An 18,309-nucleotide genomic window follows, 5' to 3' on the forward strand; every position below is an offset into this window, starting at 1 on the left:
ATAAAAAAAAAAGTTTAATTATCAGGTTGGTCACTGAAGTGGGTTTAATGTATCAAGTCGGTCACTGAACTCAAAACGGTATCAAGATGGTCACTAAAGTCACCATAAAAATCAAACAAGTATCTTGAAATATGAGTTCAAGCAGTAAAAACATTATTTATAAAGTTTTACACATTATTTTAAATGTTACCACAACCAACTAAAAGGTCATGACTTCTAGTATTCAAAATAATATATTTATATTTTATCAAGTTTATTTATTATTTATATTTTATTATATAGTTATTTCTTTGTTTTAATTAAAAATAAATAATAAATAAACTTAATAAAATTTAAATATATTATTATAAATATTAGAAGTCATAACTTTTTACTTGATTTTGGTAACATTAAAAAATAATATGTACAACTTCATAAATAATATTTTTACGGCTTGAACTCATATTTCAAGGTACTTATTTGATATTTATGACCACTTCAGTGATCATCGTGATACCGTTTTGAGTTCAGTGACTAACTTGATATATTAAGTCCACTTCAGTGACCAACTAGATAATTAACCCTAAAAAAAACTGGGAGTGCTAATATTTCTTTCATAACTTATACTTTTTTTCCGAGCATTTCAATCACTTGTGGGTCTTAACTTGTTTCTCACTTTTACTTTAGATAAGAAGCATTTATTTTAAACCCAGCAAAACGGCCTCTAAATTACACATGTCAGAAAAATTGTTGATTACACACGCACACGTGGGGAGTCGAACTCCCGACCTCCCGCAAGGGGGTACAAGAGCTCTACCACCACACCAACACCTGGTGGTGGTATGTTCAAACATTTTGAGGTCCTGCTGATACTTTGAATCGTGGACGCATCTCTGACACTCCATTGCCACAAAAGATTCATGTGGGTCCACCAAAATATGAACACAACAGCAGCCATAAACCTTAAAAACAACTAATGTAAGAAAAAATTCACCCATACAGTACAGAATCTCCAAGGAAAATGGAAAAACTCTGCAACAGCTTCGATCTTAACTCACCGCATATTTCCCCAATTCCAACTAAGTTCCCGACAAGACCCACTTCATCACTTACTTATACTCATATCTCTTGCTCAAATCGTGGTAAACACCATAAATGTATTGTACTAAAAAAGATTACTACAGCCAAGAATTATTCAGGTTCACAACTTGATAAGACTGGAGATTCTGTTGGGTTGAATCATGGTTTTATAAAGGGTATTGGGAGAGGACTTGTTGGATTTGCTGCTGCTTTAGCTGTTTGTGTTGATTCTCCAGCTTTAGCTCAGTCCTTAACTGTTGCATTCCCTGTTTCTCCTGCTCACGAGGTACTCAATCAATTGGGCTTTCTCGATTTTGTGCTATTTCAACTTATATAATTGTAATTTGTTAAGATTTATTTGTTGGGGTAGGTAAATACAGTGCAGAGAACTCTTGTGGAGGCTTGGAGTTTGATTAGGGAGACCTTTGTCGATCCTACTTTTAATCATCAAGGTGAATTTAAATGATTTCATCGATTGATTCTTGTTATTTCGTTATGAGATATTTGAGAGGAAAGGTTGTACATGTTTAGCAGGCAAGTTGTGGTTGAGATAATTCAAGATTTTTGGTTTTGTAGATTGGGATATGAAGCTACAACAAACAATGGTTGAAATGTTCCCTCTTAAATCAGCTGATGCTGCTTATAATAAGATCAGTGGGATGCTTGCTACCCTCGGGGACCCCTTTACACGAATTATTAGTCCTAAGGTCCCTTCTTTTTAGAGTTTCTACATCCTTATGAATTTTATATGCATGCTGTTTCTTTTTGCCGCCATTGTGCAAAAAGCCTTTTTTTGTGCACTTTGTCTGTCAATTATTGGAGATGAATTTATTTTATGCATATTGTTTTATCACCCATTTGGCCATTCCTAACAATCCGAGCTCAGTTGTTATAAAAGCTACTTCTTTGTTATGTTTTTCATTTCCGCTAAAGTGATTCTGACCTGCAGGAGTACCAAAGTTTCAGAATTGGTAGTGATGGTAATTTACGTGGAGTTGGTCTATTCATAAATGTCAATCCAAAGACAGGGAATCTGGTTTGTGAATTAATCTCTAATTTGCAAATTATAACTATATTCTAGTTGCATGGAACAATTTATAAAATTTTGAGTTGCCAAGAGTAGTACTAGTAATAACTAATAATTATAAAATCGTGTACTGGGTAATAATTTCTGTATTCATAGTGAATATTTCAAGCATTATGCAGGTCGTTATGTCATGCGTAGAGGGTAGCCCAGCAGATCGTGCTGGCATACTTGAAGGAGATGAGTTAATGGAAATTAATGGTATGTTAATGTTCAACTCTTACATTTCAGTCTGGAACTCAAAGGTGGATGTCTAAGTAGCATGTATTATGTAAAATCTTTCCCTCTAACAAAAACTGCTAATTTAATATATTCAGAACTTATTTCAAATCTTCCTCAGTCCTCACAGGAATAAATCTTTTATTAATGGAGTTACTAGACCATCATATCGCATGATTTCTTTTGTTCCAACAATTTGTATAAGCCTCCAGGTGCCTTCTTGAATAGGCCATCATTTGTTAAATTTGAGAACAAATATAAGGCTATGTTTGTTTCCAAGGACTAGAATCTCCAGATTTCAAGAAATGCATCTTAAACTCATTTAATTATACTTTAAGCCTTAAAATATCCCTAATTTCTATATTGATCACTTTCTAGTTCATATTGGTAAGTATTTTAGCCACGTTTCCCGGCTTAAATCATGCAAAGGGAACAAATAAGGATATGATATAGCGAAAAAATGGAGCGAATAAGACAATAGTCTGGGAATTATTAACCATAAGAACGACATAGTCTAAATCGACACTTGAAATTAGTGTTGTATTTTCTGAACATATTTCTGACTCACTATAATTGCGAGACATGATTGTGGTCGAGCTGCTTTGCAAGACATGATAGCGGTCAAGCTACTTTAAATATCAGTACTGTCATGTTGCTAAGAGCTTTTGAATGTATTTTTTATATATATAAATGATCAAGAAGGTATATATCTTGAAATTATCAAATACTACAGAATATACTAGTATAGGTTCCTCTTTTCCCTTTATACCTGTCTAAAAGTAAGGATTGGATCGTATAAACAGCTTAATATAATCACCTAACAAAAAGAATTGGAGATAATGATGCAATCTAGAAATCTTTTGGAAATGAAGGCAAAAGAGAAAGAAAGAAAGTAGTATGTCAAGGCTCTCAAAGATCAATAGCCGACAACAAGGACCGCTAGAATCAGGCATCTTGGTGTATGTGCTTTTAGTGCTTTTTTATCCATGCGAGTAGTTTATGGTAGAAGAGACACTTTCCAGGTACTATATTACACAAGCTAACCATCTTGTATGATCTTCCTGGGACTTAAGGAGAGAGGCTTGATGGTATCAGCAGCGAAGGAGCCGCACAGAAGCTCAGAGGGAAAGTTGGGACATCTGTTACAGTAAAAGTTCGCAGGGTAAAATCGCAATCCATTACAAGCAATCCATATAATGTTTTTTTATAGTTCAAGAATGTGAAATAAATTCGAAGACAGATTTTCTAAATGGTTTTTCAGAAATCAGCATCTTGTTTGTGTTGTGATTTCTAATACATGAAAATTAATGAACCAGAAGGGTACATTATATCGACACATTTCACATTTGGTTATTATTAGTTAACTATTACTGGTCTAACAAATGTAGCTTTGTTTTAGTTAGTGAGCTCTTACAAATCAATTCATATAATTTCATATGTATCTTGGCAGAACCTTTAGATGTCACACAAGTTCTGCATGACTTACAATTTTTTTTTTGAAAAAGTCATCCAATGTGAATGATAATATGGTTATGATTTACACCAAAAATTGCTCTAATTAGTATTGTGGTGATTCTGTTTTTTTCCTACAGGGCTCTAAATCAGGAGGTGGTGATAATTTGAGAGAGGTAGTGCTTATTAGCTTTTGTCGAGTATTTTGTAGTCTAGAATTTTATAGGATTTTTCAATACAGTGTCATATTGAAGCATGTGTCGTTTGTGAAGGTAAATCTACCTCGCGAGTTTATAAAGCTTTCCCCTATATCTAGTGCTGTCATTCCTCACAAAACTCCTGACGGCCGTCTGTCAAAGACTGGTTATGTGAAGTTGCTAGCCTTCTCTCAGGTACTTATGGTTGGTATATATCTTATTGGCAATTACTTAGAAGCTTTATTACAAACATAAAAGCAGTGTAAGTGTTTATTAAACTCTGCAATCAACTCAGATTCTTACTTTTTAAATGACAGACTGCTGCTTCTGATATGGAAAGTGCAGTTACTGAGTTGGAGAATCAGGGAGTACAATCATACATACTCGATCTTCGCAACAACCCGGCAAGTTTCTCATTTTTAAATTGCTTCTATTTTCTTTTACCGAACTATTTCTCTGAATTATTCGTAATTCTATTCTTATACAAGTTAGTTTGCAGGGAGGTCTAGTAAAAGCAGGCCTTGATGTTGCGCAGATATGGCTGGATGGTGATGAGACTCTTGTGAACACTATTGATAGGGATGGAAATATGTTACCTATCAACATGGTCAATGGGCATGCTAAAACACATGATCCACTTGTTGTACTTGTAAGTTTGGTGCATTCTATATTTTTCTTTTTCAAAGCATATCCCAGCCTCTACGTGTTGAGCTGCTCCGATAACAAGTTATGCGAATTGACGTCAATATGTAGCCCTTTCTGTAATTTATATGGCGCAGAGCAGTAATAAATAATAAACGTCTTCACAGAAAAGCTGATAAACTAAAACTTTCTGTTCATATTTTCAATACAAAAAGTGAAGTTATTGTTTCTACAAATTCTTGTGTTCTTCATTTTCTTCTTTTTAATCGTGAAACAGGTAAATGAGGGCAGTGCTAGCGCGAGTGAAATCCTTGCAGGTGCACTGCATGATAATGGCAGAGCTAAACTTGTAGGACATAGAACCTTTGGGAAAGGAAAAATTCAGGTAAAGTTCTTCCCTGTCAGACATGGCATACATTGTATTAACTTTGTAGATGAAAATGGTGGCATGTATTTTTATTACAAGAGTCATCAAGCTCTTGCAGAAAACTTTCCTGAAAACTGTCATTGATTTTTCTAAAACATGCATATATGGTTGGCATCACAAGCAAGAAATGTAGACTATAAATTAGAAAGGACAAAAACAGAATTTGATGTAACGAAAGTCGAAATATGCAGAAAAGTTTAGTTTTTTTTTAATTGAAAAAAAAAAAGGCCATCCCAATTGCCCCATATAGCTTTTGCCAAATGCCAGCATGAGCACCAGTAAGTTTGATTCTATTTGCTTCATGGATAGTAGTCTTACCACACAGCAGGAGAAAATAAATACTTAAATCACATTGAATTTTTTTCCCACTTTTCTTTTGACTTAATCCTTATGATCACCATATAATTACTGGAATGCAGAGTGTTACAGAATTGGATGATGGATCAGCTTTATTCATAACAGTTGCAAAGTATTTGTCACCGGCACTTCATGACATTGATCAAGTAGGTATAGCACCTGATGTTCAGTGCAGCGCGGAGATGCTAAACTCTCCTAGAGAGTCTTTTATGAAAAATAAGAGTAGCACATCTTTGGAAGCAGATTCTTGTATCATGGTGGCAGAGCATGAACTAGAAGTTCAAGAATCCAAAGGTTCTGCCTCTTGAACAAATATTCTTTTGCCCTTCTACTCAGTCATAGTTTTGACTTGTATATAAATGTGTATAAAAATTTGAAATTCGACCATCGTGTGCAAAAAAAAAGAAGAAAAAAGAATAGAAGTGAATTTATTGAAACATTAGCAATAAAGAACATCAAGTACAAAAGTCGTTTAAAACAATAATTAAAAGCAATAGTTGTACATGTTTTGGGTGATTCTCGCTTCTCAGTGCCTCAAGAGACCACAGAGAGAGATGAGCAGAGAAGTTCCGATGAACATGGTTGACACCGGGAGTGCAAACGAGGCGCCAACATCAGGTGAAGGTGCAGGGGCCAGCTGAGCTGAAACGGCAACAGCACTGGAGACAATGGCTAACATGATGATGCTGATAAGATGAGCCATATTAGATTGATGAATTGTAAATGTGAGAGATTATGTGCTATGTTTCTCTGCAGCAGGGATCAATCTGATGAAGGATATGATTGTTTGGCGAGGATTGTGTGTATTTATAGCAGCAATGTGCAATATGATCAAAGGAGAAAACAATGTGTGTGAAATGTGAAGCCCACAAATAATAATGGTAAATGATTAGTTTAGCGGCGAACAACTCACAATAAAATTTTGTTTCTTTTTTGGTGAGTATCTGTCATTGCAAAATTACCCAACTGGCTGACAACTCATTAGTCATAGCAGAACATGCACCAGCACCAATATCTCATTTTTCTATTCTCGTTGAGATTTGATATTGCAAATGAATGCATATATTCTCCATTCCATTATCATGACATATGCTTGATTTTTATTTTTTAGTCTTTGAAACAAAGTAAGCATGTAAAAATATGTAAAAAGAATATTCAAATTACAAAAAACACACTTGAACAGAGAAAAAGAAAATGTATAGAAATATATTTTGCAAAAATGGATCTGAAAGAAGTTGCATTAAGAAGTAATTTATAAGAATTTTACAACCGGGGATTTCATATATGTAGAGATCAAAATAAATTTACCAAATCATAAATATCATCCGAAGAATTAATAAAATATTTATAACCGGAGGTTTTAGATATATAAAGATCAAAATAGATTTATCAAATGAAAAATATCATCGGAAGAATTAATAATAATGATTAGTGAAAATGTGTTGTACATGTATCGTATCATAAACATCTAATGATTTATTATGATAGGCTCAAGTATGTTGTCAAGTAACTCATTTTATTTTATTATATTATCTGAAATTTTGTCCTAAATTCTCTGTGAGTAGCATATTATATGAATTATATGCAAAAGTCGGTAATCATCTTTGTATAACTCATATAATATAATATACTACAGATTTTTCGTAAACTCTTCTCAAGTAATATTTTGTCTTAATTTTTATAACATTGATATTGAAACGAATTAAATCAAGTAGAAAATTGAGAAAACGGAATCAAAAAGACAATTAAATCAAGTAGAAAATCTTATTACTTGCCGTTACAGAGAAGGTAGAAACGAATGAATGATGAAATACATATACACAGCAAAAAGAATAGATAAGCAAAAGCGCAGTACATACAAATCCAGGACAACCCGGGGTAATTAATTACTATAAAAGATGAGTAATAAATTTAAAGACGAAGCAGGGAGAAAAGCAGCGAGGCTCCGAGTAAGGCAGCAGAAGCGGGCAGTGAAAATGCGGCTCCAACATCAGGAGAAGGTGCGGGTGCCTCCACCTGGGCTGACACTGCAGCCACGCCAGATAACACAACAGCTGCAACCAAGACCTTGTTCATCATCTTGCTCTGAGCCATTTTGATAATTATATGAATACAATAAACTTGTGAATTGATGTGTGAATTGTGATGGTGTGAGAAAGAGAGGGGGAAGGGTGATGTTTATATAGAGAATTACACGAGTATCGAAAGAATGAATGGAGTCATATGGGAGGATGGTGAATGTGGAACGGCTAGCCAGCTGTGTTTAACAGCTGGAAGTGGTTGGTAGTGCGTTGTGTGTTTGTCTTTTGCTTTGCTTACAGCGCACATGCTCTCAGGCCTGATGCCCCCGCTAACGGCGCCGCTGTTTGTGTAGTATTGTAATACTAATACAGCAGAATCAGAGTACTCATAAGTATTTAAAAAAAAATCTAAATTTTTCGTCGGCTGATGTGATATACGAATAGTTGATTTAATCTAATGATTTGTGTGAAAGTAAAAAATTTATTATTATTTTAATATGGAGTATCTAGCATTTTTTCAAAAATAAATCGAGAAAAAATATTAGTCTTGAATTAAAGTGTTCTTTTAAATTTTTGGACCTGTAAGCTGAATTGTGAAAAAAAAAAGATTAAAATAATTTACGAAATTTGATTAAAGAAAATGCATATTTGTACGTATTTATGTTAATGTATAATTTGAAAATGAGAGAGTTTTATTAAAAATTCTTAAGAAGAGATTATTCTCTATTATTAGAGATATTCAGTACCTACCGCGTCAGAATCTCGAGCATTATTAGAGCTGGAGAAATGATTAATATTTTGATTATGAGTAGTGTCCATGTGAATGACAAAGCCCGCTATTATCGCTTCTTATTTGTCTTCACTAGACTCTTGTCTGTCAATCTCTTTAATTTCCTTAGGTTTCGAGATATAACAACTCTTCGATCAGTACAAGACTTCTGCTTATCAAGCTTACTGAACTTCCGTAATCCAAATAAGTTAGGCGGCACAAGTTGCGAAGAAGTGAGAGTGCAACTTGTGGCCGATGAAGGGATCTCGATATTTCTCGAATTTTACCACGTTGATTGAATTAATTAGAATGGTGGATAAAACTTTTATTTTTTTTATATATAACTGATTATTTTTTCTACTTAAAAATAATATGCTTAAGTTGTAATATTTTGGGGTTAATTGATGTAAATATATATAAATCAAAAGGACTTAAAAACACATTTCAAAATATATATAAAATTTTATTTTAAATTAATTATACAATCATACTTTATAGCAGAACTGCGTACTAAGCAGTTAAAAAAATAATATACAATTAAATAAGGCTAATATACGTGATCAATGATAATTTGAATTGAACATTGAATTTTATCATTTTGATTAGAGAAATGAATACAAATGCCATCAATGGGATTTGAATCATGACCAGCTTTGATTTTGATTTTTGATTTTTGATTAGGAGAATGAATACAAATGTCTTCAATGGGATTTGAAACCATTTTTAATAATCAATTTTATTACAACAAATCAAAACAATTACCGTACTTGTATATAAGACGCAACTACAATTTTATTATGAAATAACCCGTATCAATATTTCGATTTAGATATATACTGGTAGGGGTAACCCCAACACAAGCCCAAGCTCCCTTGTTTATCGTCTTAATTATTTAGAAAAATAAAAATTTCATGTTTAAACTTTTAATTATACTAGCCTTACACCCGTGCAAAGCACGGGCGACTATATAATTTAAAACTTATTATTAATTATTATATAATATTAATATATATTAATGATAGTAAATTTACTTTTTTTTATTTATTAATTAATTATAAATTATATTTAAAAGAACAATGGTAGAGTTTTTATCTTGTTGTATATCAAACTATTTAGAGATGTAAGCGTGTGAGAACTCTACGTGTAGCAGACTTTTACGTGTAGCAGACTTTTAGTTATAAGGTGAATCACTAAACCAACATGACCAAACCAAAATTTTGTAGGACGACAAATTATATCCATGTTGCCTTATTATAGAAGTAAGATAATATAATTTTAAAAATAAATAATAAAATTATGTAATTAATGGATCTTAAATTATGTACATGTAAAATCAACCACTCATATACCATACAAATAATGGATCTTAAATTGTGCATGTAAGGTCGATAAACTCATACACGGTAAGATAGAGCATCTACAACACGATAAGAAGAGAGCTTCTACAGCCGTGTTAGCTAAAAATAATTGATTTAAATTGCACCTATAAAGGATATAGGTAGTAAATTTGTTTAATTTGTGAGAGATTTTATCTTTTTCATTTGGTCGAAATCAGAAAGCATTTTCACAGATTTGATAAGTATTTGGAAACAGATTTTAGAGATCTTAAAGTTAAGAAAGAAACTTATCAACAGATTTGCACAGACAATAGACAAGAGGGATATAAACTAAGAACTTTATTAATAGTAGCAAAAGAATACAAATGAATGATACATAACCAAACCCAAACTCAGGCACACACCAGGGTGCGCCGTGTATAAACTATAAATAAATATAATGTAATAATATCAACAAACGAAGCCCAGCGGATAAAAATTCAACATCTCAGTGACGGAACAGAGCAACCAGGGAGAAAACAAGAGAGGTTCCCACGACAGCCGTTGAAACAGGGAGAGAAAAGCCTGAGCCCATGTCAGGTGAGGGCGCTGGAGCCATTTCTTGAGCTGAAGCCGCGGCTACGACTACGGCCAGGACTACGAAGAACAGGTTCATCATTTGCTGAGCCATTTGATTTTCGAGAGAGAAAGAAACTGAGAGAGAGAGAGAGAGTTTGTTTTTTGAGTTGGGGATTGAGAGTGTTGAGATGAATTGAAAGAGTGGGAGGGGAGTGTGTATTTATAGAGGGATGGTGTTTTTACTTAACGATTAAGAGTGTGTGAGCTGTGAGAAGAGAGTAGTGGGAAAAGGTTAAGGAGTGACAGCTGGGGGTGGAGTAAAATATTGAAAATGGGAAACAGCGTAACAGCTAGATTTTAGAATGTGTGAAAAGCAACAGCTACAACGTGGGCGGTGAGTTGGACCTTTCAACCACCGGGACCCACTCCTACAACGGTCGGTCAAGCCTCGGTTCAACAATTATATTCCACATACATTTATGAGCCATAACGTTACATGTTTGGTACTCCATACAATATTGCCGATAATTATTTTGTTAGATTACGAAAAAAGTGGATAAAATTTGTATCGTGACATAATATTGAGGTAAATTGATTTTTGCTAGAAGTTGGATTTTAAACTGGATCATAATATAAGTAATCACAAGATTTCAAACGTAATTTGGAACTCCTACGCGTGAAATGTAGGTAAAAGTTGGACTACTCGGTATTCCGAAGAAAAATATCTGAGCATTATGATTGTGAAAGTGATTGTGAAAGATTAGAACGTGGCATTCGGTGAAGGAATGCTTGTTGATTGCGGCATTGCTGTTGGGTAAGCCATCTGCGGAAAAACTTGCAACTACGAGCTTGTTAGATAATGGTCCTGGCAGGCGCTCTCCTAACACCTCGAGGTTTTAAGAGAACTAGCCTTTAACCCGTGCGAAGCACGGGCGGGTATATAATTCGTAATTTATTATTTATAATTTAAATTTCAACATCATTTTATTAGTATTTTAGTATTAATGGATTGAATTTTAATTAAAGTATATTATTCAACTGACTATATTTTCTCCCGATTATTTGAAAATGGACAAACCCTAATAAATATATGTGTGTGTGTCAGAATTGTAGTACATTTAATCCGAATTTAGTACAAGTAGATTTAAAAATAAAAAATCAGAAAATTCAAATCTTTTACAGATATAGCCGATCGTGTAATACCTTTGAATGATTATTAATCTAATTTTGTAATTTTGGTTTTTTTGACAACAACAACTTTTAAGATTATGTAATGATTCGTGTTTATATTGAAATAGAACACATTAACGTTAAAAAGAGTTATATGAATGTTCTCGTTAAAAAAAGATATTCAAAATTGTATATTTATAATTTTATTTATAACATCATTATAATTTTTTTAATGAAATATTATATGATAATGATTTGTTAGGAGTGTTTTTAGTATTTGAAACTGTTTAACAATATAATACTAATAGACTTACATTTGTAGACTTGTAGTACCAAAAGGAGAGTACCAAACCAAAAAATATAACTAAAATCTTGGATTACAAATTATACTCATGTTGACTTATTATTATAGTACTAGCTTTTAACCCGTGCGAAGCACGGACGGATATATAGTTCGTAATTTATTATTTATAATTTAAATTTTAACATCATTTTATTAGTATTTTAATATTAATGGATTGAATTTTAATTAAATTATACTATTTAGCTGACTATATTTTCTTCCGATTATTTGAAAATATCCTAGTAAATATGTATATAAACATTTAATCCAAATTTAGTACACGTAGATTTAAAAATAAAAAAAATCAGAAAATTCAAATCTTTTTCAAACATAGACGATTGTGTAATACCTTTGAAAGATTCAGTAATCTAATCAATCGAATTTCAACGTAATTTTGCAATCTTGGTTTTTTTGACAATAGAAACTTTCAAGATTAAAGTTAGAAAGAGTTATGTAATGGTTCGTGTTTATATTGAAATAGAACACGTTAAATTTTAAAAAAAATTATATAAAGGTTCTTGTTGAAAAAAGATATTCAAAATTGTATATTTATAATTTTATTTGTAACATCATTATAATTTTTTTAATGAAATATTAAATGATAATATATTGTTATGAGAGTATTTAGTATTTGAAACTGTTTAACAATGTAATACTAATAGATAGACTTCAAATTTGTAGACTTGTGGTACCAAAAGGAGAGTATCAAACCAAAAAATATAACTAAAATCTTGAACTACAAATTATACTCATGTTGGCTTATTATAGTATAGTATAGTATAGATTGGTCACTTAACATAGTATCAGAGCTTAGGCGTGCGGGAGACTCGAGTACGACTCCAGTGACTCTCAATATTCTCAGAATTTGTTAAAGACACGAAGACAATGTCATACCCCAAAAGATGGGCGCCCGTGACAGAGCTTCCTGCGTACGGCTTGCAGATGCGACTATGCGAATGCCATGAATTTTTTGACAATGCAGGCTTATATGCCTTACAAATTAGTATCTGTTCTAATAATTCTCGGGGTGAGGCAGAGTCGAACCCGGGTGTACCGGGACAACAGAGGATAAACCTTATTTCGAGTTTCGCGGAATATTGAATATCTAAGACTATTAAATTTTCAAAATATGAGTATTTTGATTTTTTTTATCCAAATTTGTCCAGGGTAGTTCAACGGTAAATGTACACGGACGTACTACCAAGCAAGTTAGCTTTCAAGTTTCAGTACGAAACATCTTCCAGCTTTTACGTGTTGTGTTCGGACAATAACAAAAGTCTTGAAAAAATATTTTTAAAAAATCCTTCCTAACCTCAAGTAGATTCCACGCCTTAAAAAATCCTTCCTAACCTCAAGTAGATTCCACGCCAAGGTAGTCTCTAGTCTCTACTTTGTTACAAGTGTAGTAGTACTCAATAACTAAACGTGGCATTTCAACCAAAAATTACCATGCATAAATGACTGTTGCGCACAAAGTTTCACAGCTTATTTCACTCTTAAAAACCCAGTGAAGCGCTACCAGCTTGCAGAACACGAGAGCTCAAAGCCTCAAACCCAAACCTTTAATTTTCAATCTATAAAAGTTTAACAATCATGCCAAAAAACACCAAAATATACAATCAACACAGACAAATTATGTAGCTACTACAGTTCTTCAAGTCAGTTTTTACTTTTTAGGCTTCCTTGTTGATTTTCTGTGCAGTCATTAGACTTTTTGTTAACCAGATTGCTGTTTCTCTTGATGACACCGCTTCCTCCCCAAATGGTTTTAGTACACCTGCGAGCTCGTCCAGTTTGTTCTGTTTTAGTAACCGCGCACATAGTTCCAGCAGAGACTCTAGTGCATCCACTCTTTGTTGCGTAGGATTTGTCCATTCAGTTTTGCTATCATCACCACCAACTGCAGACACTGTACTCTGCAATGATGTATCGCTTGGCGGTACCTGCTCTTGAATAATTTCAATGTCAGCTTTCTGCCGTTCACCCAAGTTACTACTGTCATCTGATTTTGCTTCCACTCCATTATTACTCCTATTACTCTCAGATGATAAGTTAACTTCCACTGAATTCTCCACATAGCATCTTTCTTCTACGTCAGCTTCAAAAACGTGTGTTGAATTCTCTTCATCAATTGAAACGCCCTTATCAGTGTACCCTGTACTAGACATTGTCATCCTACTGTGGTTTGAGATTAAACTCTCCCTCTTAGGGTCCATTTCCAGATGCTTATCAAGTAATGCTTCAATCTCTGCTGTTATTTCGCTCTCTGAACCACTTTCCTGATGGTGTTGATTTTTTCCATTGGTATGTTCTTTTTGTTTTTCAATCTCTGTTGTTCTTTCTCTCTCTGAACCACTTTCCTGATATTGTTGATTATTTCCATTGGTATATTCTTTTTGCTCTTCATGCTGTGATGATGTACTAGCTTTAGAATTCTGAGCCTCGGTACTTGCCTTTGGTGTCAGAGACTGTGAACTTTCCTGTTCATCTCCGGTGCAACCAGTTGTCCCAAAACTTGTTTCTACACTCCTCGAATCTTCACTGTTGACAGAAACCTTTGCAGAATAGCTTGTCGGATCAACACGTTTTGTCTCTAGATTGTCGCTGTTAGCTGAATTTCCCAACTGCATATCGTTATTTTCCTCAAATAGCGGAAGTGGTTTCATATCATTCAATACTCTTACGTCTCTCTCAATGATTTCTTTGCTGCAGCTAGGTTTTTTAGCTGGTGATTTTTTCATCACTTTCTCCTTTATTCTGTTAGGAGACTTAACTGGTAGAAAGACAGAAGATGGGTTGCGACACCGTAGGAGGTATGGTTGCAAATGGGGATGGCGTAGAAGTTCAGCAGCCTAAAATTTTGAAAATAATTCAGGAAAATTTTGGCACTAAAATCGGCAATATTGAATAAATTCTACTTAAAACTAACCGTTGGTCTGTGTTCCGGACTCTTCCTTAGCATGCTCTTGATAATCTGTTTCCTGTAATGTTGAGGTCATTTTTTGGAAATCTATTGTGGTAAACTATGAGAAACATCAAGGTGTGTAGTAATGATTTGAATGGTATATGATCACTTATAATTTAGTCACTCCAAAAATGTACTCCCTCCATTCCAAATTACATGTCCACTTTTAATAAAATTAAGCATATTAATGAATTACACTACATGGAAAGTCAAAGTGAACGACTAATTTGAAACAATTTTTCTTTTCAAAGTGGACATGTAATTTGGAATGGGGGAGTACATATACTGGGCCTGATTATACAAATGAAAACAGAAGCAGCGGTGAAGAATTGGAAACAGTGATAAGGTGATAATTATCATGGACCTGGCTGTTTCCGGTGGATTTGGATATATCCTAGAGTTCCTCTTTAATATTCACATGGTTGGATGATAATACAGACAAAACACTGGTATTTTGGGATGGGTAAGAGAAGAAAATACTTACAATGTCGAGGAATATACAATGGGCAGTGGTGAGAAAGAGGATCGATTGATCTTGTTAATAAGTCCGGACATATCCTGTGTAATACAGTTAAATGATTAAAATAATTTGAAATATATTGTAGAAGATCTAGTTGGCTGAAAAAAGTGTGTATACTATACATAGCTCAGAATTTACCGGAGCTCTAAATGGAGGTTGATGTGCAGCCATCTCAAACATACAGCAACCTGATCATAAAAATAGAAAAATTAAGAAAAAATCCTGAGTAATCTTACAGTCACGGTGCAAATAAATAGAGTTTGTGATTCCTACCAAGTGACCAGATATCAGATTTGTATCCATAAGGAATATCCGCAAGGAGCTCAGGACACATATAATTAGGAGTGCCAACAACCTAGACACAATTTAAAGTCACATGTTATATGCTGATAAAAGAAGTAGAGATTGGTCCAAGAAAAGGCAGATAGAAAACAAATACCGAAGAAGCAAGTTCTTCTGATTGAAGCAATTTTGCTAGTCCAAAGTCACCTGTTGATCCATGAAGCATAAATTACACAATAAATAGGGAATGACAGACACTTGTTACACTCTTAAACTTCTTATAGCTTTCTTACCAAGACGAATGTCACCATCCTTGGTGAGGAATATGTTGGAACACTGTGATCAGATAAACTAATGTTAAATTTGGCGCAAGGAAAGAAATATTTATATACTGAAGGAAGATGGATATACACCTTTAGATCTCTGTGAAGAACTCGATTTGAATGTAAATAGTCCAATGCTAATAACACCTGAGTGAGCCATTTGCAGAGTTTCTACAACGAAATATAGCAGACAGGCCGTCACATGTGGAAGTTAGCCCATTGCTAGCATTAACAGTTAAGGTTGAACTCTGAATAGTTCTTTACTCTCACCTCCTCTGGGAAATATGCTCCTCTAGCCTTTCTAACAATCTCGGCCCTGAACATAGAAAGACAATGTTATAATCTAATCCAATGGTTTAAAAAAGTGTAGGGATGTAAATAATAAACATGCTGATGGAACATGTTCATTTGTTCGGAATTCGGATATGTATCAGCATCACAAAAGATGGTGAAATGTTTAAAAAAAACCTCTGATTCTTTCTTATTAATTTGTGCATGTCAATACTTTTCTAACTCATGTAACTAAGATGTCGAATAATATCTACAGCCATATAAATTATAATAAAAAGGTAAGTCGCAAGAATTTAGGATAGTGCAGAGTACTTACATGTCTCCTCCATCACAATATCCAGTTACGATGCATACACTGGATTCCTACAATATATAACAAATTCAATCATGCTAGAAGAGAAAGAATCAACAATGTATTTAGGATAATGTTGCTTACTGGCCACACATTTAGTGCTTTGATTACCTTTTCCACCCAAGCATCTTTGTACTCCACAACGTAAGGGTGGTTTAATCTTGATATTAAATCCATCTGCAACATATATATAACATTTTCTAAACTCAATATTTTGCTCAGAAAGCAATTGTCACTGTTACAAACAAATATTTTAGAATCAAGCCCATGATAGCAAATAACATGTATTTGCTTAAACTTAACTCCTAGATGCATATGTGATCACAAATAAGTTAGGAAAATTTGACAGTCTCACATAAGATGCGAACATAACATACAGATATACAATAAAAAGTGAAAATTTCCATGACTTTTTCTGGATGCTGATATCTTTAAGGCTGAGTTCAATATACGAATTGGTTATCTGGTAGGACATATTTCATTTATAAAAATTATCAGCTGGTTAAAGGCAAGCGAAATGCCAACCCACAAGACTGAAAAAACCCATAATATATACAAAACTATAGTAACATCATTACCTCCTGGTGTGCCGTTTCCTTGAATTTCTCTGATTGTTTAGCAACACGAATCTTCTTCAAAACATACCTATTACAATAGTGAAAACAGATGATCAAATCATAATTTATTAAAACTGCATTTACAAGTTACATAGGACATGACTAGCGAGCTTATCATCAGACAACAAATTTCTCCTTTAGTGACATAAGGTCAAACATGTGGAATACAGATAAAGACTAATAAAGAAACCACCTAAAATAAAAACATAAAGAAGCATACACGCATGGCAATAAATCTCACAAGACACTTAAAAGAAATGAGAAATTGTACTTCTTCTTTTCCAATTTATGGAGCACAAGATAAGCAGCTCCAAAAGCTCCTCTTCCAATCTGCTCAATTACTTGATAATCTTCCATCTTGGACTTAACAGCATCACCATTCTCAGCTTCCATTTAAAGATGCAACCTTCAAAAGATCAATTTTTTAACATGGGTATCAATCTTTACTCATATTTATAATTTTCAAGATTTTACATGGGGCAGAGAGCAAGAAAGCCCTAATTGGATCAAAGACTTACCTGCAAGACAACAAGATTAAAAGACAGAAAACTGGGTGTGAACAGCAGAAATGTTGGAAGAGATGCCACCACTTAAAAAGATTGATTCTTGGGTTGAATATACTGTAATTTGTTACTATAATCAAGAAAGCTACTTAAGACAATGATGATGTGAAGATACAATATAAGAGAGAAATAGAGAGGTGGGAAAACACACTCAATTAAAAGCAAGATGGGCACTGATGCAATTAGTGTAAAGTGATTATCTACTTAATTAAATAATTAAAGATGTGGAAAGGACTAATTTAAGTTATCAAGAAAAGTTGCTTACACTGTTAAGATAATGGTGAAAATAATGGGGGGAAAGTTTGGGCAAATTTAACCAAACCCCATATTAATAAATTGAAAAAAATACAACTAAATGAGGAGAAGAAGAATGAGTAAAAACTCTAAAAGCAAAAAGCAAAGAGTAAGAGTGACAGACAGAGATGGAAGAGCCTTTGGCCTTTGCTTGTATTTCCAGATTCATATATTATTATCAAATTCCCACCAGGAGGAATATTTTGTTTGTTGGCTGCCCTTTAAATGTCATTATCCAAACTCAACTATATTCATTCTCCTCAATTTTTATCTCACTCAAAATTTAAGACACTCTGCCTACTATGTGATCTAACATTCTAACTGAATATTAAAACAACATGTCTACAACAGAATGCGAACATGTTTTTTGGTAACTTCGTTGTTTTGATAAAATATGACATCTCATCTCGAGAGTTTCGTATAACAGATACTAATTTGTAAGGGTATAAACCACATTCGTCAAAAAA

The 18,309-nt window shown here is 33.6% G+C and overlaps 2 protein-coding genes across 2 annotated transcripts; one reads left to right on the plus strand and one right to left on the minus strand.

Annotated features, from left to right (window-relative positions):
- Positions 1 to 898: 898 nt before the first annotated feature.
- Positions 899 to 6,380, plus strand: LOC108215750 (carboxyl-terminal-processing peptidase 3, chloroplastic). The gene is made up of 12 exons (XM_017388311.2): positions 899 to 1,345; positions 1,430 to 1,511; positions 1,636 to 1,766; positions 2,009 to 2,095; positions 2,266 to 2,344; positions 3,436 to 3,524; positions 3,955 to 3,990; positions 4,087 to 4,206; positions 4,329 to 4,415; positions 4,511 to 4,660; positions 4,931 to 5,038; positions 5,500 to 6,380. Exons 1-12 carry the CDS (start codon positions 1,001 to 1,003, stop codon positions 5,743 to 5,745), a joined length of 1,560 nt encoding a protein of 519 aa, XP_017243800.1. The 5' UTR covers positions 899 to 1,000; the 3' UTR covers positions 5,746 to 6,380.
- Positions 6,381 to 13,175: 6,795 nt separating this feature from the next.
- LOC108218399 (serine/threonine-protein kinase Nek6-like) lies at positions 13,176 to 17,949 on the minus strand. Its single transcript, XM_017391319.2, has 15 exons — positions 17,814 to 17,949; positions 17,504 to 17,605; positions 17,257 to 17,391; positions 16,947 to 17,013; positions 16,480 to 16,545; positions 16,333 to 16,379; positions 15,996 to 16,041; positions 15,816 to 15,896; positions 15,696 to 15,738; positions 15,560 to 15,609; positions 15,394 to 15,475; positions 15,259 to 15,308; positions 15,085 to 15,158; positions 14,565 to 14,616; positions 13,176 to 14,487 (listed from the first exon to the last, which is right to left on the minus strand). The coding sequence occupies exons 3-15, from the start codon at positions 17,376 to 17,378 to the stop codon at positions 13,309 to 13,311; spliced, it is 1,959 nt and encodes a 652-aa protein (XP_017246808.1). The 5' UTR covers positions 17,379 to 17,391; positions 17,504 to 17,605; positions 17,814 to 17,949; the 3' UTR covers positions 13,176 to 13,308.
- Between the last annotated feature and the right edge of the window lie 360 nt (positions 17,950 to 18,309).

The sequence above is a fragment of the Daucus carota genome, chromosome 4 (assembly GCF_001625215.2).
Source record: "Daucus carota subsp. sativus chromosome 4, DH1 v3.0, whole genome shotgun sequence".
In the NCBI taxonomy this organism is placed as follows: domain Eukaryota; kingdom Viridiplantae; phylum Streptophyta; class Magnoliopsida; order Apiales; family Apiaceae; genus Daucus; species Daucus carota.